We start from the raw sequence: 23,727 nt of genomic DNA, 5'->3' as shown, positions 1-23,727 counted from the left end.
TGCTTCTAGCATCGAATTTGGAAAGTTATTGACATTTTGGAGCTATAGGCAGAACTCATTTTGTTTTTTCACAAGGAAAAAAAGATACGCTTTACACTGTCAATTCTTAATATAGCGCTTATCATTTATCATTGATTTGAATTGTGTAACATGGAAATACGTGGCATGTCTGCGCCTGATCTATTCTGTGTTTATTGTAATTAAAACTAGAATTTACTGACATTTTAAAGACAACGGCAAACCATTTTTTATGACAACTAAATTATTTCTAACATTTGAAAAAAATGGTACCTCAAAGGATTTTACGGTATATACCACATTGTCACCGAAACTTGACAATTCTCAACAAACTAAAATAATTTTAGCAGCACATAAAATATCAAAATTTTATAATGTATTATTAGATATTTGAATAATATATTTTCAATTATAAATCTCTTATGTGTAAATAAACCTGAAAAAAAACTAGACGAATAATTCTATGCGCTTCGCTAATTTGGCTTCTAACGCTTTATTTTACCACAAAAATAGTTAATTACATGACCTAAATTCAGAAAATGTTTAATTAAATAAAAATACATCGGCCTTCAAAAAAATTCTTATTCCAAATTTATGTAATATTTATTGCAGCCCTATAAAAAATATGTATACGGAAAGGATACGTTTTGTATACATTTTATGTACGTTTCTATAGATTCCGTATACAAATTCCGTATATTTAATAAGTAATTCATTTTTGAACATTTTTTTAAAAAACTAATGTATAAGAAATGTATACGGAAAAAATTAATCATGCGGAATGTATACGGAATTTTTAAACTTAATATTTTTAGAAGATAATTTTACAAAAATCCCGTATCATAACACGAGATCACATGATTGTTTATTGTTTTGTTATGATACGTTTTTTGTTTTTTTATATAAACCCTTACTTTGATGAGTTTGATCTTCCGATCTTCCTTTCTGTCTTTCTTTTCCTTTCTCTTTCTCTTGTCTTATTTTTGTTATTTTTTCTAAATTTTTCTTCTTTCTTCGTCACCCCTTTTAAAAATAATTTTTTTTTTCGTCACCCCTTTTAAAAATAATTTTTTTTTCGTACCTCACTTTAAAAATTTTTTTTTTCGTCACTCTCCTTTGAAAAAAAATTTTTTCTTTTATTCCCACTCTTCTTTTTTTTTAAAAAAAAATTTCTTCTTTCTATTTCTATTTCCTCTTTATAAAAAAATTTTTATTTTTCTAACTTTGACGTCCTCCCTTTAAAAAAAAATTTTTTTTTAACTTTCCTAACTTCGTTATTCCTCTTTTTAAAAAAATATTTTTTTTTGGATTTAATTTCATAGGCCAGCAGATTTTTTTTGTGAGAATATTCAGTTTCTTTTTTTTTTTTTTTGTAGATCAGTTTGGGAGTCCTTTTCTTTTTGTAGGATGATTCAGGATTTTTTTCTTTTTTTAGGTCAGTTCAAATTTTTTTGTTTTTTTGTATGTTGGGTTCAGATTCTTTTCTTTTTGTAGGTTGTTTCAGTTTTGTTGCTTCAGAGTCTTCTTTTTTTGTAGGTCAGTTTTGGATTTATTTTGTTGTTTTGGTTTCTTTTTCATTAGACGCCTCATAATTCTTTTCTTTTATGTAGGTCAGACATTCTGGAGTTCTCTTTCTTTTTTTGTAGGAATGCTGACATTTGGTGACTTGGACGATTGCAGATGGGGGGTTTTGTTTCCAATCTTTTTTTCTGTTCTTTTAGGTTGTTTGACTACAAATGAACCTGAACTTATAGATAATTTAGGTTGCAATAGGTGGTTTTAATAAAGAGGGAATTTTCATAATGTATTTGTACTTTGTTTATTTTTTATTTTTTATTTAATTTAATAAAGTGAAATTAGATTTATGTAAATACAATTATAGTAAACTGTAATACAAATAGTAAATTCAGTGACCAAATCGTATAAATTTCGTGATAAAATCAGTGATCAAATCATGTAAATTCCATATAAATCCCGTGCAAATTCCGTATCCAAACCATATTTTTGGTGATACGGAATTGTGCATTTTTCCGTATCCTATTATGATACGTTATTTCTAAGGAAAAAAAATCGTATAAAAACTTTATAAAAAACGTATCCAATTTTTTTATAGGGCAGGTATGTGTATTCTATTTTAATAGATTCAGTAATGTCCTTGTTTTACATGATTGATTGTTTTTATTATATTTCACGTGACACATTACTTCTCATGAAGAGAATAAAAAGGATTTTTGTTGAAAATTAAGAAATTACGACGTATTAAGAAAATACACACACGTAATAATTATTTAAATAGGACGAAAAAATGTTTTCTAAAACGAAAATTAATTAAATTCAATTAATTATTGTTTCATCATTTTCACAAAATTTAATTATAAAGTCATTACTTATTATGTGTAATTTAGAAAGTTTCAGACTTTACAGTATACCATTTACACCTGCAGCTGTTTTTGAACCTTCATCAGTAGCTTCATGCTTAAATATTGTGCAAATAAAGATGGGTATAGTCAAGAAGCACAAGTTTCTTGAAATCATTTCGATTATAATTTACTTTATCTTTAGTGTAGAGTTAAAGTGATCTAATCTACTCTATATTGATAGTGTCGGTTGAATTTATATAACCGATAACGGTATCACGGTAAAATGTCAATTTATAGATTTGAGTTGTACCAACTTTTTGCTTCTCCTTCCATAATTCGTTTAATTAATAGTAATTTTGCTAACAAAATGAAAATTATCTTATAAATTATTGGACATGAATTATATACTCTCGAAAATAAATATTTTAAAGAAAATTTTATTAATGTTAAATCTTTTATAAGTTCAATATTAGTTGTCAACGTAGTAAATACTACGATCTCTTTAATTGTTATCTCCGTAAAATAAAATATGCGCATACCGTAAAATAATAAAAGGGTACCATAAACTTAAAAAAAAAGTAATTTATGCTTGAGATATTATTAAAAACTACGTAGAATAAAATTTATACTTATTTAAAAGGATTTAAAGTTGAGTTTATTTGAACTTTAAAAAAAAATAAAAAAATAACATAATTGTGCTCATTTAAATCGTTTATTTCTTTATTTCTTAAGTGAACATTTTATAATTTTCTTGAAATAAGCAATAATAAATGTTTTAAATTTTTTTTAAAAGATTTCATGAAATGAAAAAATAGATCCCTCAATAAAAATTTTCGGGAAGAAAAATAATTTTATTCATATATATTAAAATTCTTATAAAATAAATAATAAATAGAAGATGAATCTTTTCTCGACAAGAAAGAGTTCATAACCAAGTTCAAAGAACGAAGTTAACTTTTTTCTTAGGAAAAATTTTAGGGGAATCAGCATTGTGTGTTGTATTATATTCTTATTTTTTAAAAAAGTAGAAAATTTCGAATACTGTGATTCATTTATCATAATACTGTAAATAAATCAATTAATTACGACTTTGGAATCACAAATTGTCAGCAGTTTTCGGCATCCTGCCGTATTCGATCATTACGTGATCACAAACGGCAATAGGAGAGAAGTATTTAAAGTAACCAGTAAAAATCGGGGTTTTATAGATATTATGTTTATTTTTAATAAAGTATATAGTAAAAAAATTTTTTAGTAGAAATAATTTTGCAAAGCAAAAATTCAGAAGCAAGTTTCCTCATCATAAAACACTCAATTATTCTATTGTTGAATTAATATAATATGCGTGATAAATAGTTCTATAGTTTTGAAGTCTTGGAATAATGAGTGAATTTATTAGTTAAATAAAAAATTTGATCAACATTTGAATTTTAAAAGGAATTTTAATAAAAATTATGAAGTCTTATTATTAGGTGTATTACTATACTGATTTTAATTTCACATTACTTGACATAGTTACCTGTTAAACCTAGTTTATTTAATGTAGAATTTAATTTTACCTTGTGGAAAATAATTGAAGTTCAAAACTTGGTTATCCTTTATTATTTACTCTCAAGCTAGATTTTTTTAAAAATCTTGCTATAATATAACAAAATTAATAAATATAGGAATATAATAAATAACTAATGACAATATGTATTGCATTAACATCTAAAGAGCAAATATAGAATGTAATATAAAATTTATAAAGTTTATAAAGGAAAATTAGTAACATAAAGCTTATATGACTTATTATACAAAAGTACAATATTAGCCTAGCAAAATAATAATAAGTTCTAAGTAACTATCAAATATAATGAAAAATTTTTATTTAATGTACTAAAATATATATTTAGGTACATTAATTACTTCTTTAAATCTGCAAATTTTTGGAATAATTCAAGTGCTTTTTTCTTATCAATATCAGTTCCAATTCCATATGCATAACAATTACCTAAATTAATTATTCCAAATGAATTTCCTAAATCTGCTGCCTTTTGATATAATTCAAATGCTTTTTTCTCATCAATATCAGTTTCAATTCCATATTTATAACAATTACCTAAATTATTTATTCCAAATGAATTTCCTAAATCTGCTGCCTTTTGATATAATTCAAATCCTTTTTTCTTATCAGTATCAATTCCAATTCCCTTGCAATAACAAAGTCCTAAATTACTAATTCCAGTTGCATGTCCTAAATCTGCAGCCTTTTGATATAATTCAAATGCTTTTTTCGTATCAATATAAGTTCCAATTCCATTTTTATAACAATACCCTAAATCATGTATTCCTAATACATTTCCTAAATCTGCTGCTTTTTGATATAACTTAAATGCTTTTTGCTTATTAACACTAATCCCAATTCCTAATTCATTAAATTTTCCAAGTAAGTAAATAGAATTTGAGTTATTTTGATCATTCAATAATAAATTATTAATCTCTTGCAAAGTTATATTTTGTTCATTAAGATAACTTAAGGTCTTTTGTTTTCCTACATTATCATTAAAATTAACAAAAAAATTGAACACATTATTAACTATTATATTAAAGTTATCATCAAATTGGTTAATTGATGATATTGAAGGTTCTATTTCTTTTGTATTCATTACATTAAAATTTTGAATAAGTTGAGATAATTCTACATTTAATGAATTAGTACTTTCAGAAATTTTAACATCTAAATCAGGTAGTTTGTGATCATCATATAAATGAAAATCCTTTATATTTATGTTTTCTTTTATTATAAGTACTTTTAATTCATCAACTACTTGATTAATAGTTGGACGATTATCAGGTTCAATATTCCAACAATCTACAAAAAAGAACGTCATTAATTAGTAATTAAACAACATTGTTTATAAGTCATAGTTAAATTGTATTTACCGGTATAAATTTTTATATAATCTATAGACGTATTGGGAATAGGTGTCTCTCTGAGGCCTTGTAAAATACCTAGAGCCAAACCAACATCATGCGGTCTACCTTGAAAAGGAGGCTGACCACTAGATATCTCCCATAGCAATACTCCAATGCTATAAACATCACTTTTCTTATTTAATAAATATAATTCTGTTGTACTACTATTAAAGCTTTTTGGATCAGTGTAAGGAATTAATCCAAATGTTCTCGAATGAGAGTTAGATGTTTCCTCAATTCTTTTTGATAAGCCAAAATCTGCTAGCTTAATAGTATTCTGATGGACTAACACGTTATTGGAGTGCTATCAATATTAAATTAACGTTAAAATAAGAGAATCATTAAAAATATAACACATAATAAATTGTAAAATATCTACCAAATCACGGTGCACGATCCCTTCATCATGCAAACATGATACTGCATAAACCAATTGAAATGCGAGATTATATTTCTTGTCCCAAGTTAGATTTTCAAAATTTTCCTTCAAATATTTTCGGAGGGTACCATTTTCCGCATATTCTAACACTAACGAATATTCTTTTATTTGGTTTTCTTTAAAAAAAAAAATTTTTATTAATCAATTAATTATTATATGAAATAAATAATATTAGAATATATCATACCCTTAATGGAAGTTGTGACGCCATAAAAATGAATAACATTATCATGAAAATCAACTTCACGTTGAAGTTGAATCTAGTTAATAAATATTAAAAAACTTAAATATTTATAATAATAATGAAAAATGTTCGACATTATAATTTACCTCACGAACTAATGCTTTGACTGTAGCATCATTAATATTAAAAAAAGATTTTATTGCATAACGCTTATGAGAATTCTTCCAATTAGCACGACAAACTTTTCCAAAACCACCGGAACCAATTTCTTGAATATTATAAAATTGGTCATACTCATAATACTTAATAAGTTTTTTAGAAATCGCTTCTTCAATCCATTTATTCCAATCATTTAAATTGCTAACAAGTTCGGTGTTATAAGACATTGTTGGGTACGAAAAAAATTATTACTGCGGAATTTAAATTTTGCTTTTCGAAAATTGAAAAAAAATAGGAAATATTTTTTTTTGTTTCAACTATTTACATATTTATAAATAATTTTTTTTTTTGTCTATTTATAAATATTTATAAATATTTTTGTTTTTTTAAAAAAAATATGGTATCACTGAACGCCAAAGGTAACCGTCGATCATTTTACTTCTAATTTAAGTTAGGTCATCAAACTTTTGATGATCGGGTGTTTTTAACTTCCAATTTTTTAATTGTCTGCGTGAAATAATTAACAAAATGAATTTTTAATAATTTTATTTTAACTCTTCATTTTTGAAATTAAGGAATTATAATTAATATGACGAAGAAGCTCAAAATCTTTAAGCTACAATGACTAATTTGGGTGATCAAAATAAAAGATCATATAAGCCTATAATTACAATATTATCAGTCTACAATCTTCATATAAATAAATTTTTTGTACGAAAGAGATTAATTTTATTTCCACAAAAAAAGAATAACCATTAACGCGTTTAAAAAATCTTATCAATATTTATACTTCTGATTAATAATTTAACAATATTCTAAAAATTTTATTGTGACAAAAAATTTTTTATGAAATTCAGTATCAACTTTATATACTTCATATAAAATACTACTTAATGATTAATTATAATATAATCATACGCGGTAATCTTTAATCTATCAAAATTTTGCACTTTAATATCATACAACCCAAATCTCTTCACTTCATCCTTAAAATCAAAACAATTCATCAATCATAAGTTTTCGCAAAATTAAACTTTTTAATAGCCAAATACTTAACCCTTTTCTTTTTCATAATATATTCTTTTATAGAGGGTAAAATACTTTGGCCATTAAAGTAATAACAGATTAATAATTTCTTAATAAAGGTATTTTGAGAATTCTTTAGAAACACTTCTTCAATGTGGTAAAGTTTCAAATGTAAATATTTAAAATTTATCCTAAATTTTGTAATATTATTTATTGAACTACATTCAGTTTGAATCACCATGCATGGGCTGTACATTAATATTTTCAATTAAAATATAATTTTTGATAAGTAAACTGACTTCCAATTGTATAAAAATCAAAACTAATTTTATATTTTCACAATATTTCAAATAATAATATTTGTTATACTTCATAACTGGAAGTATTTATTTCACTATTGATTGTAATATGGGATTTTGATTATCCTACATTGAGTGCCATTGTTACTATAAAATTTCAAATTACTATTAAATAGTACATTTTTAGCAGGCTATTTATCACCACTATATCACCACTATATCACCACTATATATATTTGGCAATTCTCTGTCACTAATTAAATTGAAGGCATGTGATTGGTCACGGGGAAGGTGTGAAGATCGCGTCGCATCCCCCTGTATCACTGATTTTTCACTGATTTTTCATGTATATTTGTGCAGTCTCTGTCACTAACAAGATTGAAGGTGAGACACAGTGGTTCGAATCCGGGGGATGATTTTTTTTTTTACATTTTTTTTTTACTTTTTTGATGAAGTCACGAGACACGGGTTCGAATCCAAGGATATTTTTTTACATATTTACATTGACATATTTCGCAAGATCACGGGTTCAGACCTTTAAGCCAAGCCAAGCCGATCAAGCCAAGCCAAGCCAAGCCAAACTTCAAGCCAACCTAAGCCAACATCATGGCAAAGTATATCGGCTTAAAGGATCAATCAAGCGAAATCAAGCCACTTAAAGGGCATTCAAGCCAAACCGAGCCAAACCGTATCGGCTTAAAGGGCATTCATACACGTATACTTTCGTGTTAGTGCATGTAGTGACATGTATACGTGATAAAGGTATGTAAATGCGCATAAACAAGCCGAACCAAGCCAGCCAACCGATGGGAGCCAAATATATCACGTGATGTTACACAAATTTCCAAAAAAGGAAATTTTGTTTCTAACAAAAAATAAAGTTTTGGGTTACACAAAATTTCCCAAAAAGGAAATTATTGTGCAGATCAATTAATTCCGGCCGGAATTAAAGATTTATTTAATTCAGCAAAACTCTATCACGTGACATTACGCAAATTTTCAAAAGAAAATTCTTATGCAAATCACAATTCAATATTTAACTTTTAACAATACTATATATTCCAATACTATATAACAATATTACAATACATATTAATAAAAATACAGTTTTTAAAATTCTAATAATACTTTTATAATAAATACAATTTATTTTCAATAACCAAAAATAATAAAATACAATATTTAAATTGAACAATATTTTATAAATAAAGCAATATTTATAACAAAAATAATGTTTTAATATTTTTCCTAAAAAAGCTAAAGAATTCTTATTAGCAGATTCAATTAAAAATAAAGATTTAGTTTATCAAAATCTTTAACCTATAGAATTCTTAAACACTTTAACAATTAAAACTCCTTCCTACAAATTGATTTTTAAAGTTAGTATACCTATTATACTTTTAAGATATATTAGTCCAATAGAAGAACCTTATAATACCAGACTAATAGTTAATAAATTTCAGCATGTAATAGATGCAGAAATAAAGGTCTGCAAATGGAACCCAGAACCCAGAAACCCTAACTGGCTCGGATCTGAATCCAGGTTTAGACTAACAAACTTTCTTTAAAATTCACCTGGGCTGGGTTCTGGCTGGCACATAATTTTCATTAAACCCAGATTTTCATAATTCTGGCCAAAATCTTTTTAATTCTGGCCAAAATTAAATTGAGTCAAAATTAAGTTGTCTGATTTTTTTTGTTTTTACAACAAATGTTATAATAATAATCTGAATTCAGGCCAGGTTTTTAATATAAATTTGGGCTGGACTGGGCCAACACTTTAGGTTAATTTTCAAGTGCGGGCCAGACTGAATTGTAAAATAGAGGTCAATGCAAATCTCTATACAGAAATTTTAATAAATCATATATATATATTTATCATTTTAATTAATACATTATTAATTTCCAGTTTACTTAGCCTTTACTATAATAATAATCAATAAAATCCAAAAACAAATACTAATAATATATGTAGGATTAATTCTGTATTTACTCATGGCAATTATATGTAGTATTATTAATGATTCAATTAAAAAATAATATTAAACTTTTAGTAAAAATATTAATAGATGAAATATATATATATAAAAAATATTGTATATAATAAAATTTTTTAATATATTATATATATAATTTAAAAATTCTTTACATTTATAAAAAATTTTTACTTCAAATTATCAGTGTGATCATCACCATTGACCAGAGTTATCAATTTTTACCGGTACTATATTTTTTAAATAATACCAATCAATCATTATAATTTCAGTCACCAGTAATCATCACCCCAATTAAAAAAATTCTTTATAAAAATAAAAAGTAATTTATTTTATATATTTGATATAATTCATATATAAAATATTATTTAGGTTACATTTAGTATAATTTATTATGCAAAATATTATCTGAACTGCAAAGCAGTTCAGATGATATTTTGCATAATAAATTATACTAACAAAATTGATTTCACTAATTATATTAGTAGGAGATTTAGGATTAGTATTAGTTAAGTTTAGGGAGAGTAAGTAAAGTAAGTTGATTATTAGGATTAGGATTTTAGTATGATGATTAGAATTAAATTGTTTAAAATTGATCATTATAATAGTAAATTAATAGTAAATTAATAATATTAAACTTATATAAATTTGAAGTTAAAAAAATATTCTTATAATTTATTTATAATAAAATATCTAATTTAACCTCTTATAAACCCATAAACCAAACCTTAAAATTTCATTGACGTTGGCGAACCCGGGGCAACGCCCGGGCCTACGGGCTAGTTTAAAGTATGTATTTAAATTTTTTATAGTGACGCCGCATGCGAAAGAAAATTTATTAATTCGAAAAAAAATTTTGACTGATGCAGTTAACTATTCATGCAAAGGTAACGTGAAAGACTATTTTTGTACCACACTTTTAAATTAATGACAACCTCAATAAAATATTTCTAAAATAAGAACCATTAAATAAGTTACTTCCAATTCCCACGCGACCATTCAAAAAATGTTTTCCGAAAAAAGTAAAGCCAAATTTCAATGTCACATTTCTATATTGGGTTCCTATACCATCGATGATATTTTTATTAAATTAGACAAAAAAGCAATTTATCATATATCAAACAGATTTTTAAATAAACCTGACAAACATAATTTATAAATAATACAATAATTGAAAGATATTATCAATAATAGAAGTTTTTAAAAAAACTGACGAGAAAACATAATTAAAATCTTTTATTAACAGCTAATCAATTATTATTTAGAAAGCACTATTACGCAGTTATCCAAAATGTCACTCTTAAATTGTTACTCAATCATCATATACTCGCACCAAAACCTATAAGAAAATAAACAACATGTTAGAAAAAACGTTTCTTTTATAAAGTAAGTTCATAGTTCAAATTCCTGTAATATTGTCTTGCAAGTTGATAATGTACCTCTTAATACTCTTCCGCCAAAAACTAGATCGAATCAATATAAACGTAGGAACATACACATAATATTCGTACTAAAAAAGTAATTTTACATACGATGATATGAATGTTCTCATCTACAAGCATTTGATCTAAAAAATATATCTTAAACGAGAAGGTAAACATCAACATCTCGCTTTCGGTAGTAACATTTTTAAGCTTGTTTTTATCATTGTAAGCGATGTCAACCTTTCAAAGGTTCGGTTCCTATGATTAACTTTAAATTCATCACTTATCTCTCGATAGATAAGAAACTTGAGATCTTCAATTTTGACGTCACTAATAAGGTTATTATTACGAATGTTAACCGAAAAAGCATCACTAAAAAGAAGTCTTCCTAGGAATGATACAACCATAATAAAATGTTTGAAGGTATATATATACTTGTAAAAATCTTTCCAGATTCACCATGACTAATAATAAAATAGACTCTTCATCAGTGGATTATAATGAATAAAAAATAAGTAAAAAAATTAATTTATTAGTTAAAAATTTATGCGAAAGAAATGATTAATATGATTTGCATGAAAAATTCTCATGAGTTTTTATCATGAGTATTTGTTGAATTATTATTACAAAATTTTTCGGTCATACGATAGACCACATTTGACTGAGTGCGAAAAATGTGACTTCGTTACAAACCTATTTCGGAATTTTTTATGGAAATGAGTCATGAGCCAAAAGAAACGAATCTTGATAATTCGCAAAATAAAAATGCCATATATCACAGCCGGCTTATCTCATATTCTGAATGTACGATAGAGAATTCGGAGATCTGTTGGCCCATCATTTGCCATTGATCAAGGACTGCTTCAAATAGAAAAGACTTCATTTTTATTGAAATTTAAAACTACCAATTTATACACGCTATTACTCTTAAATAATCCGTCCAGATTTTATTTACATAATTACTTTTTTTATTAATAAATTTATTATTAAAACGTCATGCGAAATTGAATTATGTCACGGTAAATAACGACCAGTCACGTGACTTAGAAAATTCCTAACTACGCTTTTAAAATATATTAACTAGTAATTAAAAAAAATTTTTTTTTCGAGGACCAAAAATAGAAAAAAAAATATTTTCTGGTTTTGAAAAAAAAAACTGAATTAAAAAAAATAATAAAAAAAAGGTAAGCGGCAACACGATATACTGCGGCTGATCACATCACCCGAATAAACTAGCATCATAACAAAAAAAAAATCTGATCAAGCTTTCCTGTATTAGCCACAAAAATCTTCACGAGCCAACCAAACTGGAATAGATCAGACGCAGATATATCCATCTATTAGTCATAACCATGAAAAAATTACTCATATTGTCATATTGTCAAACAATTGTATTGTCAAAACAATTGTATTGCAAAACAATTGTATTATGCAAGATACTATACTCCCTATCTTATTATTATTCACTGTTTATTCGAAAAAGTATTTATTTTTTTTTTGTCAACTAACAATATTATATATACACAATATATACTTCATCGTCTTTTTTTTTCAAGGTCTATCTTCTCTCTGCCTAGGCTTCTCTTTATTAGGTCTTCTATCTTGTAGGCCCTTTTCTTTACATCTTCCTTTATAGTGTAGGAGTTTGTGTGTGGTTTTATCATATTTATTTCATCTTTTCTCTTATTAGGTCTTCTTAGACCCCTTTTTTTTCATTTTGTCATCCTTTTTTTTCGTTTCGTCATCTTTTTATTCGCTTCGTCATCTTTTTTTCTTTCGTTTCGTCAACTTTTTTTCGTCATCTTTTTCGTCATCTTTTTTTTAGGTTTATCTTCTCTCTGTCTATCTTCTTTTAGGCCCTTTTTCTTCACATCTCTTTAGGTATGTGGGTTTGGGAGTGTGGGTTGGGAGTGCGGGTTGGGAGTGGGAGTGTGGGCGTGTGTGGGAGTGTGGGTTGGGAGTGCGGGTTGGGAGTGTGAGTGTGGGCGTGTGGGAGTGTGGGAATGTGTGTGGGTTTGTGGGTTGGGAGTGTGGGAGTGTGGGAGTGTGGGTTGGGTGTGTGGGTTGGGTGTGCGGGTGGGTGTGGGAGTGTGGTTGGGTGTGGGAGTGTGGGCGTGTTGTGAGAGTGTGGGTTTGTGTGTGGGTTTGTGTATGTGGTGTTTCATTTTATTTTTTTTCGTCATCTTTTTTTTAGGTCTATCTCTCTCTGTCTAGGTCTTAGGTCTTTTTCTTATAAGCCCCTTTCTTTACGTCTTATTACGATCCACAAGATAAGCATAAATCGATTTATAAATTTTTTCTTTCTTGAACATATACTCTGACGTTACTTTTTAGTTTATTAGCACATATAATTAATTTTACTAATGTTTAAATATTTGATTATATGAATTTTGAAAAATAACAATATGTTTTAATACTTTTAAATTTTTAATTGAACGTCAAATTTTGTAATTACTATTTATTAATAAATCATGCAGGATATAAATGATGTAAAATAGTTTTATTTAAATGAAATTTTACAAACTGGACCAGTAATAATAAACAAATTGATAGATTAATTCAAGAAATGCAATTAAAAATTAGTTGATCATAAAGATATACAGTACAATTAAATGAATCAATGGCTTTAAAATGTTTAAATAATTCTCAGAATATTTTCAGTAATTTTCTAAATGATATAAATATTTAACTATTTGAACACTTTTCTTAAATATTATAATTAACCTTTAGGTTAAAACATATTCAATTGATAATTATAATAACTTTAATAATTTCTGATGGAATTTTAAAAATATATGGTATATCAGGACTCTGAGCAAATTTATATGTAAGGTGTCAAAAATTTTATAATAGCTAGCTCTACGCAAGGTTTTTAAATAAGATAAATAAGCAAATTCAACGTGTGGCTTCACGAATTTCCAAAAAATAAACAATCAAATCATGACCTTATAAAAATTTTTTAGTATGAAAAAATCACAATAATAAAATATGTTGATAATTTCCGATTATTGTCATTTTATTTTTCATTTTATCAATTTCCTCACGATATACAATTTAACATTTCATCATTTTTTTAATAGTCATCCCAACCAAAATATTCATCATAATTCTTTTCACTCAAATTGTTGGATGGATATCAAAAACGACTATACTTAACCATAAATATACATATTAAAATAACTATTAATGAATAAAACTTCACAGATGTAATTGACTTTTGATATCGGGACTAAATTTTTTTAAACATTATAATGATTGATGTTTATTGTATTCGATAATATATGGAAATTACAAAATAATTATTAGCTTTGTTAATAAGAAGGAATTTTAATCAAGTTTAATTTATTTTAACGCGATAGTCTATGAAACTAATGAAAATACTAAATATAAAAATAAATAAGTCTAACATTAAATAAACAAATATAAATATTCTATCATTACCCTCATGAACCGCAATGCGGTATGTATTATTTGATAATAGTTTATTCAATCCATTATTTGTGTTGCCGGAAGTTCACCATTCCATATATTAAATAACGCAATATTGATTTTTCTTATTATATTTTATATATTTGGTAAATTAACTAGTACGTATATGAATGGTTTATTTTATATAAAGGTTTATTTATATAAACGGGTAAACCTATAATATACAAGCTACATGGTTTAATCGGTCGGAAAACTAATAATACCCCTGAAACTGTAATTTACTTAAAAATACTTTACACATATATTTGTTTCTGATAACCCTAAGTAAGTGTTTGACTTGATTAACAAATATCTTATGTATTTATAATTACGGGACCATATATGAAGTATATATATGAAACTTGTATATGGAAACTTGTATATAGAAACTTACAATTAGTCATGCAAAATATCAGTATATGAATTATGAGTCATGTGACAGTATCCGTATATGAATGATGAATCAATGAATCATGTAAAAGTACTGTATATGAATGATGAATCATGTAAAAAATATCTGTATATAAGTATGCCAATTTTACTTTGTATAAAAAATTTGACATTCCCGGCCCAACATGTCATGTTCAAAAAGATTTTTACCTGAATTAACTATTGAAGTTACAAAATATCTTCAGAATGATTATTCAACTTTATATTCATGCATCTTAGTTAACAGATTCTGGTGTCATCTAGCAACTCCATTATTATGGGAAAATCCTTTTTCAATCCGTACTGAAAACTATAATTTTATTGAAATTTATTTACAATTTTCAAATGATGATTTTAAAACAAAATTAAAAGAATATAATATTATTAATAATTCATTATCTTCGAAAACACTATTTAATTATCCTAGTTTTTTAAAATACTTGAATATACATAAGCTTATAATCTCTGTTCAAGAATGGTATGATGCTTTTAATATTAAAGCTTCAAAATCTGAAAATAGTGTATTGGATTTGGATTTTAAAAGATTGATTTGTATATCACTATTTAGAATTTTTATTGAAAATGAAGTAAATTTATATACCCTCGAAATTGAAATAGACTTTATTAATAATAATTGTTATTACCCATGTCTTAATGATATTCTTGAATTAATTTTACAAAATACAAATTTCATCCACAATATTAGAAATTTAAACTTTTTTATTGAAAGTATTGTAGATTATAGTCGCGAATTTGCATTGACTAAATATCGTATATTACAAATAATTAATTTACATCAAAACCTTAAGAAAATTTTATTAGGTCATGATAATCTTCATTTATATCAAGAATTATTATCATCAGAAGATTTATATAATTGTTCAAATACTTTAAATACAATCATTTTCTATTGCATTAATTTTAATTATATAACCAATTTAAATAGAATATTTGACCAATTAAATGGTTTAAAATCCGTTCATATCATTGATTGTTTATCTTTAAATAATTATTTTGCTCAACAAATTATTAATTTAACTAAACCATTTAAACTAAAATCTTTGTCTATACGGGAGATATCAGAATCAGAAATTGAATCATTAAAATTATTAATACAAAAATCATGTGATTATTTAGAAAATTTTGGGTATGGTGGTTCTAAATATGAAATTTATGATTCACTATTAGAACAACAAATATTAGGATTAATTATAACATGTTGCAAAAATATCAAATTTCTTAATCTGATTATAGATGATAATCAGCAGAAGATCTATCAAGAATTCAATTTAATTGAAAATATTAAACAAAATCTTAATTATCTTTCAATCACTATAAATAATATTGAATGTAGTTCAATTTTATTACAAAATTTAGGACAAACCATTCCTTCTAAATTAGAATATTTACATTTGTATCTTAATTGGATTAGAGAATGTGATATTGAGGTATTTCTAAAAAATTCTCAAGATACTTTTATTAAAAAATTATTGATCCGTAGCATTTATAATCAAAAAGATATTTTACCCACTATAAAAAAATATCTCTTTAAAAAGAGAAGGGTTAAGTATTTGGCTATTGATGTTATTTATAATATGTATGATAAGATATCGTTTTCATTGAAAGATGAAACGAAGGAATTTAAGCTGAATGATGTTATAGTACAAAGTTATCATAGTTTAGTGATAAATAAACTTAATTTTATAAAGGAAGTTTATTAATAATTGTTTAGCAATAGTATTAATAAAATATATCAGGCAGGAATATTCTTTTATTTAATAATAAAGTTGCTTATAATTTTACCTACACAAATAAAACATTCATTCATTTGTTATTGAGATTATCATTGTTTTTATCAATTCAAAAATCTGAATTCTTTCTTTATTTGGTGATACAATAATTTGGTTTGTCCTTGTTTTCTGTATTATTTACTAGAAAAAAAAATTATCAAACAAGTAGCAAAAAGGAGAAGAAATTAAAAAGAGGATGCAGCATGTAAGAAAAAAAGAAGTTTAAGCATTGTTGTAATAGTGTTTCTATCATAAAATATCTTAATATCATATTGAATGTAATGCTGGATGTACAGATTTATGAAATGGGAATGTAAAAGTAGGATTTTTTAAATAGAACTTTGAATAATTTATGAAAAATTAAACATAGCCTGAATAAATGAAGCAATAAAGAAGTGATCTTTAACTTTAATTATAATCATTCATAATAATATTTATATATAAAATTATAACACAACTACATAATTTCTTCTATTTTTCTAATGCTATCTTATTTAATAACCAAATAAGTATTTTAATAATTTATAATAAAATATCTAATGTAATAGAAAATGTAATTATTAGACAGATTTCATTAAAAAAAAAGCATAAATAATAAAACAAATAATCTTTCATTATGGAAACTTAACTGAGATGTCTAATTTTCTTTAATATGTTTTTTGTAACTTTTTGTGGTTCAAAAAAGTTGTGATTTCAAGATTTTAACAGTTGTATTTATTATATAAACTTCATTATTATAAATTATATATAATAGGATGCCTATTAACCTAAGCATTGACTAAAGCACTGCTCCCCTTGAGGAAATATTAACCTAAGCATTAAAAAATTTTGATAAAAGAAAAAATATTAGAAATTAAAAAGTTTATTACGGCTTAAAAAATTTTGGTCAATATTGCATGATCGGCATCAATTTCACGAGTGGGTAAGTTTGACCGGAATTAAGTAGTGATTGACGTTAGTGATGTTACACAATATTAATTGTGCGACAATATCGGAATCACCATTTTCCGAAACTTTAAATTTATTCGTAGTAAAATGTGATACACAAATACCCCTCTTTTCTCTTTTAATTTTACAATATGTCATGTTCAAAAATATTTTCAGGGGATTTGCCCGAATTAACTTATGAAGTTATAAAATATTTTCAAAATGATATTTTAACTTTGTATTCATGTATTTTAGTCAACAGATTATGGTGTCGTTTAGCAACTCAATTATTATGGGAAAATCCTTTTTCGGTTCGTACTGAAAACTATGATAATTATATTGAAATTTACTTACAATATTTAAATGATGATTTTAAAACAAAATTAAAAGAGTATAATATTATTAATAATTCATTACCTTCAAATACACTTTTCAATTATTATGGTTTTTTAAAATATTTGAATATAAATAAGCTTATTTTTTCTATTATAAATTGGCTTGAAGCTGCTATTGGAGATTCAGACCTCGTATCTGATTTTATAAGATTGGCATCTGATATATGTGTATCATTAGTGAAACTTTTTATTGAAAATGAAGTAAATTTAGATGTTCTTGAAATTGACATAAAACATACTTCTTTTGGTATAAATTATGATGATATTCTTGAGTTAATTTTACAGAATACAAATTTCATTCACAATAATATTAAAAATTTAAACTTTTATATTGGTTATTATAAAGAAAATAAATTACTTAATAATCGTATATTACCAATAATTAAGTTACATCAAAATCTTAAGAAAGTTTCATTGGATCATGATAGTTTTTTTTCATATCAATCATTATTATTATCAAAAGATTATAATTGTTCAAACACCTTAAGTACAATTATTTTCTATTACGTTGATTTTGAAGGTATAATCAATTTAAATAGAATATTTGAACAATTAAATGTTTTAGAATCCGTTCATTTAATTAATTGTAATTCTTTAAATACTGGTTTTTCTCAACAAGTTATTAATTTAACTAAACCGCTTAAATTAAAATCTTTATTTGTACAAGAGTTAGGAGCGATATCAGAAATTGATTCTCTACAATTATTAATACAAAAGTCTTGTGATTATTTAGAAAATTTTGGGTATGATTGCGGACTTATTTATCCACCTGGACTAATTCAGATCCCTCAGGCAATGAGACAATTATTTGAATTAATTGTGAAACATTGTAAAAATATCAAATTTCTTGATCTGAATATAAATGATAATCCGATTATTTATCCAGCACTCAATTTAATTGAAAATATTAAACATAATCTTAATTATCTTACAATTAGTATACATGATAATAATGGACATAATTCAATTATATTACAAAAATTAGGAAAAATCATTCCTTTAAAATTAGAATATTTACATTTGTATCTTTATTATATTAAAGCATATGATTTTGAAGTATTTCTAAAAAGTTCTCAAGATACATTTACTAAGAAATTATTGATAAGTAACATTACTAAAGGTCAAGATATTTTACCCTCTATAAAAACATATATCATGAAAAAGAGAAGGGTTAAGTATTTGGCTATTAATGGTGCTTTATTTAGATCTGAATTCGTTAGTGATGAATTGTTTTCATTGGAAGACGAAGTGAAGGAATTTATGTTGTATGATATTAAAGTGAAAAGTTATTATGGTTTAGCGATTAACATGGATGATTTTATGAAGGAAGTTATTTAATTATTTAGTAATAATAATTGAAAAAAATATTAGATATGAATATTCTTTTGTATTACGATAAAGTTGTTATAATCTTACTTATTCTAAATAAAATATTCATTTGTTTTAATATTGAGATTATCATTGTTTTTATCAGTCCAAAAATCCAAAATTCTTTATTTGTGATACAGTAATTTGACGTTACCCGTTATTAGTATAAACTAATGTTTTGCTTTTACCTTCCCATATACGCTTTGCATTCTCGGAAAATATAAACAATTCGATTAATTCCATGATATAAGGTTATTAATTCCAGAAATATGAACCTTTTACGGAAAAAGATGGAATATAAGAAACGGATCAACTTTTTTACAGGAAAAAATAAGATTTAAGTATTGTTTTCATCATAAAATATAATCATAATGAAATTAGAATCTGTACATTCAGCACTATCTAATTATGCAATAATTACATTCAATAATACATTACGAAATGGGAATAACAGGGATAAGGGTAGGCCCAAAGGAATAGAAAAATTTTAACGATGGAGTTTTTAGAAATTAATTTCCGGTGAGATTTTTTATTACTCTAGTAAGTTTTGTTGTATATAATCACCTTTGGATTAGATACTAATTTTTGAAAATCTACGTTACTAATTCGTATAATAAAAATGTTGAATAGTATATTGCCACCATAGCAAAACGGTTTTTTTAAAAAAATGTAATGTTTGATTTTATGTTAAAAGGGATAAATTTATATTTCATATTATGTATGACGTAAGCGATCATTCAAGTCACGACTATGACTCATTATATGTTGTAGATGTCACGTCTGAAATTGATTTTTGATTGGATGTATCACGTGGTCAGGCTGACCGTTAAATTTCAGATGTTATTTTTTGATTGACGCGTTTCGCGTTTTACGTTTTACACTTGCTTTACTTGCTTTCATATTTTTTTTTTTATAAAAAATCTAAAAAACCTATAGTATTATTAGTATGGATTACACGAAAATTATTGAAATACTTAATAATAATAAAAATAATTTTAAACAAACAGTATGTCACGTTTCTACTTTAGACAACTTATCCACAAAACCTGTCCTTTTATGCTACGCAACCCTCCCACCAACAACCAAAGAGGAGAGGAAGTGACGAAGCAGTGAAATTAAGAACAAGTGGAGGAAGTAAAGGGTGGTGAACTAAAGATCTCACCATCTTTTAGCTCTGAAATCTTTTTTATTGTTGGACTTGAAAAACTATAATAATCAGTTTTAATTAAGGTACTATTTATCTTTAATTTTCATGCTTGTTTGAGAAGGCAATTCCCAGACCACCATAGCATGACAAAGATGTGAGAACTATTGTTCTATACAGGAGGAATAATTATGTACCTTTCTCACGGGTCATGTGAGGTCTTTTGTTCTGAAGGAGGAACAATTATGAACCTCCAATATTGTGATATCTTCTAATGGATTTATTTTTATTAGGAGTTTCAATATATATATACATTTATATATATATTATCAGAGAACTGGAAGCACATCGTGGCCACAGTTACGCAGTCTCAGACAGCCTACTGTGAACGTCCTTCTCTGATTTCAGGAATTCCTAGTATCACAAATAAATTGTGTGTCTTGGTTTTGCTGCATGGATAACAGGCATCAGGGTAAGAGTACTTGGTGCAGGGCTGAAATTAGCTTTCTGTTATGGGAAAAACCTGATGAGTGTAGTGTCTAAACCTAGGCATAGGCATTACCTGCAAAGAAATTTGTTCTGTTACCATGCCAAACATTCATGTTATTTGGTTCAATAGTACTCACTTTTTTCTTTTTTTTTAGATTAAATAACATTAACATTGACAATTTCACGGACTAACCAGCATTAATAATAATCGGAGAATCATCTATCTTTCTATCAGCCACAAGAATAGTGTTATTAAATGAGCAGCACTCCACCATGTCACTATGCCAAGAAAGAGCCACCTAATGATAAATGTAAATAGTGAATATTTATTCATTTTCTTATTGTCCAGATTTATCTGTTTTAATTTATATACTAACAATTTAATTATAATATGTTCATTTTTTGCTAATCATAATTTTTTTAAAAGCAGATTTATCTATAATTACATAGGCCTAGAATAAGTAAATTTTCGTAGTTAAGCTTTAGCAATTATGTAACATCAAATTTATTTGAAAATTTATAAATATATATAATTTAAAGGGATAATATTTTGTATAGCGCAAAAGTTCAAAAGTGACATTTATATGAATTATTCAGACAGTAATACAGTGGATACAGTAATCACTAATCAAGTTCATATTGTCTATAATGATCTAGAAAAGAAATTCATTGATTACAAAAATTATATGTCATTAAAATTTTGAAGCAATTGATAGAAGAAAAAAGTTACAGGTTTTTTTTTCAACGTCATTTAAATATAAGGACGAAGATTATAATATTAAAACGGAAGCTATGAAGAAAAAGTTATATGAGGAATATCTTAATTTAGAAGATATAGGGATAATATGGAACAGTATGCTAGTAAATAAGTTTAATTTGAAATGGAATAATATCAACATTGATGGATGTTATGATTAATGGGCAAAAAATCTAACACCTAGATCAATTAACAAATTCATTTGTTATGAGTATCTGTTACAATATAGAGTGGAAAGATAAAAGAAAGTTACATGACGATCAAAATTAGATGATGGATTTGAAGGTGATGGGGGCAGAAATGAAATAATTTAGAAAAAAATGAAATCATAAAAAAAAATTAAAATAGATAATGTAATTAATAATATAGTTGGTAATAATATTAACGAATTGTAATTTGGTATCCAGAATGTCCTTCAATGAAACGAATGATTCAGGAGAAGGATTCAGAGAAATGGCCTCGGTAAAATGGGTTTTAGTAGAATAAACTTTGGTGAAATATACCGTAACCAATTTATGTAGTAAATACATGTATTACATTGGATATGATGGAGGTGTGGTATTGAAGGAACATGTAAATTAGTTAAATTTATATTTAAATTCCAGTTTTATTTTAATTTTTTGTATATAAATAAAGTAATTCGTTTTATCACAAAAAAAAGTGTATGTAATTTTACAAGTTTACGAATATATGAAATTAAAAGTAATTGTTACATGATTATTCAAAATATTGTTTCAATTCAATTACTCATAGAGATATCCAGATCTGGTTAATTCGAGAATTTATGAATAAGCCAGTATAAGCCTTATGGAAAAGTGAATATCTTTAATTCATTTAACTGGAGTAATCCTTGCTTTTAAAAAATTTTGTTTTCTTGTATATTAATTTCTCATTCTGCATTAAGGCTGACCACCCGTAGCTCCCATAAAATGTGACCTGATTCATGGTGAGTTCGTGATGAGTTTACACATGACTAAACACAAATGGACTTACAACTTTCTTCAGTTTCAATTTCTCAATAATTTTTAATAATTTGAACATTTTCCATCCTGATACTCAATTCTTTTTAATAAATTTAATAAATTAAATATTAAATGCAAATCATGATTATGGTAATTACATAATTTACGCAATATATCTTGTTACATTTTAAATTTTCTAAGTTGGGCAAAAAATTTTGGTCGATCGGCATCAATTTCAATTCAAAGTAAAGTCAACTCAGCCCTGCGCCCTTAATCAGTCCTGACTGGTCTTTGAAAATTCTCTGAGTTGCGCCTCTAAATATTAGTGGTGCAGTAAAATCGGTTAAGGACTGAAAAATTTGGTTTTAATCCAATCAGCCAATTCAAGACTAGATTAGTTTCTATAACCGAAATCTATTTTATTCTCAAATTTAGCTAATTTAGCTTCTGTTATCTTTAGAAAAAGCGGAATAGAGGCCATTTTTCCTACTGAAGTACAGATATTTCTATGTAGACTGTCTAGGACGGATGAATTTGATTAATAACGTGTGTTAAAAAAGTTGAATTTTTTAAAAAATCATAAATGCATAATACTTAATTCAAATAATCATAAAAAAAAGTTTTAATATTTAATTTAAAAAAATTTTTTTTTTTTTTGAATTTTCAAGATTTTGATTTAAATATATGTAAATAGTTGAAGAACAAATTATTAAAATAAATCTGGTCATATTTAATCTGAATTATATACTTTGCCAAATTTATATTAGTGTAATGAACACTGACAATTTGATCATTAGATTCATATTACGGATGTTGACTGACGATAATATAACAGTTTATCACTAAATTATGATTAATTTCATAAATTGGAAATTTTTAGTATTTTCTTTATGTATACAATCTATAATAACATTTGGCCTCGGTGTAATCAAAACTTTAACTCTGGCTAATTATAATTTTGACCAGAATTATTAAAGTGGGACAATCGCTGATTGACATATAATTACGTTATGATTGTTACACAAAATTGGCGAAAATTGTGCGACAATATCAGGATCATCATTCCGAAAGTTATATTTACACAATATGTAAATGTGATACACGATTACCTCTCTCTCCCTTCTTTCGTTTTACAAT

General features: G+C 25.7%; 5 protein-coding genes across 5 annotated transcripts; 4 read left to right on the top strand and 1 right to left on the bottom strand.

The window, feature by feature from the left end:
- Window positions 1–1,481: 1,481 nt before the first annotated feature.
- Window positions 1,482–1,801, top strand: OCT59_023928 (uncharacterized protein; the record flags this gene model as incomplete). Its single annotated transcript, XM_066135063.1, has 2 exons — window positions 1,482–1,554; window positions 1,629–1,801. The coding sequence occupies 2 exons, from the start codon at window positions 1,482–1,484 to the stop codon at window positions 1,799–1,801; spliced, it is 246 nt and encodes an 81-aa protein (XP_065991127.1).
- Window positions 1,802–3,951: 2,150 nt separating this feature from the next.
- Window positions 3,952–6,345, bottom strand: OCT59_023927 (uncharacterized protein; the record flags this gene model as incomplete). Its single annotated transcript, XM_066135062.1, has 5 exons — window positions 3,952–5,232; window positions 5,304–5,640; window positions 5,716–5,891; window positions 5,963–6,035; window positions 6,106–6,345. The coding sequence occupies 5 exons, from the start codon at window positions 6,343–6,345 to the stop codon at window positions 4,283–4,285; spliced, it is 1,776 nt and encodes a 591-aa protein (XP_065991126.1). The 3' UTR covers window positions 3,952–4,282.
- A 5,868-nt stretch (window positions 6,346–12,213) lies between these two features.
- On the top strand, window positions 12,214–13,182 carry OCT59_023926 (uncharacterized protein; the record flags this gene model as incomplete). The annotated part of the gene is made up of 4 exons (XM_066135061.1): window positions 12,214–12,252; window positions 12,454–12,465; window positions 12,687–12,742; window positions 13,056–13,182. 4 exons carry the CDS (start codon window positions 12,214–12,216, stop codon window positions 13,180–13,182), a joined length of 234 nt encoding a protein of 77 aa, XP_065991125.1.
- Window positions 13,183–14,904: 1,722 nt separating this feature from the next.
- On the top strand, window positions 14,905–16,479 carry OCT59_023925 (uncharacterized protein; the record flags this gene model as incomplete). The annotated part of the gene is made up of 1 exon (XM_025326634.1): window positions 14,905–16,479. One exon carries the CDS (start codon window positions 14,905–14,907, stop codon window positions 16,477–16,479), a length of 1,575 nt encoding a protein of 524 aa, XP_025175235.1.
- A 1,148-nt stretch (window positions 16,480–17,627) lies between these two features.
- Window positions 17,628–19,208, top strand: OCT59_023924 (uncharacterized protein; the record flags this gene model as incomplete). The annotated part of the gene is made up of 1 exon (XM_066135060.1): window positions 17,628–19,208. One exon carries the CDS (start codon window positions 17,628–17,630, stop codon window positions 19,206–19,208), a length of 1,581 nt encoding a protein of 526 aa, XP_065991124.1.
- Between the last annotated feature and the right edge of the window lie 4,519 nt (window positions 19,209–23,727).

Source organism: Rhizophagus irregularis, chromosome 4 (genome assembly GCF_026210795.1).
Source record: "Rhizophagus irregularis chromosome 4, complete sequence".
NCBI classification, from domain to species: Eukaryota; Fungi; Glomeromycota; class Glomeromycetes; order Glomerales; family Glomeraceae; genus Rhizophagus; species Rhizophagus irregularis.
Note: the sequence above shows the minus strand (reverse complement) of the source record. Positions and strands in the feature narration are given on the sequence as shown.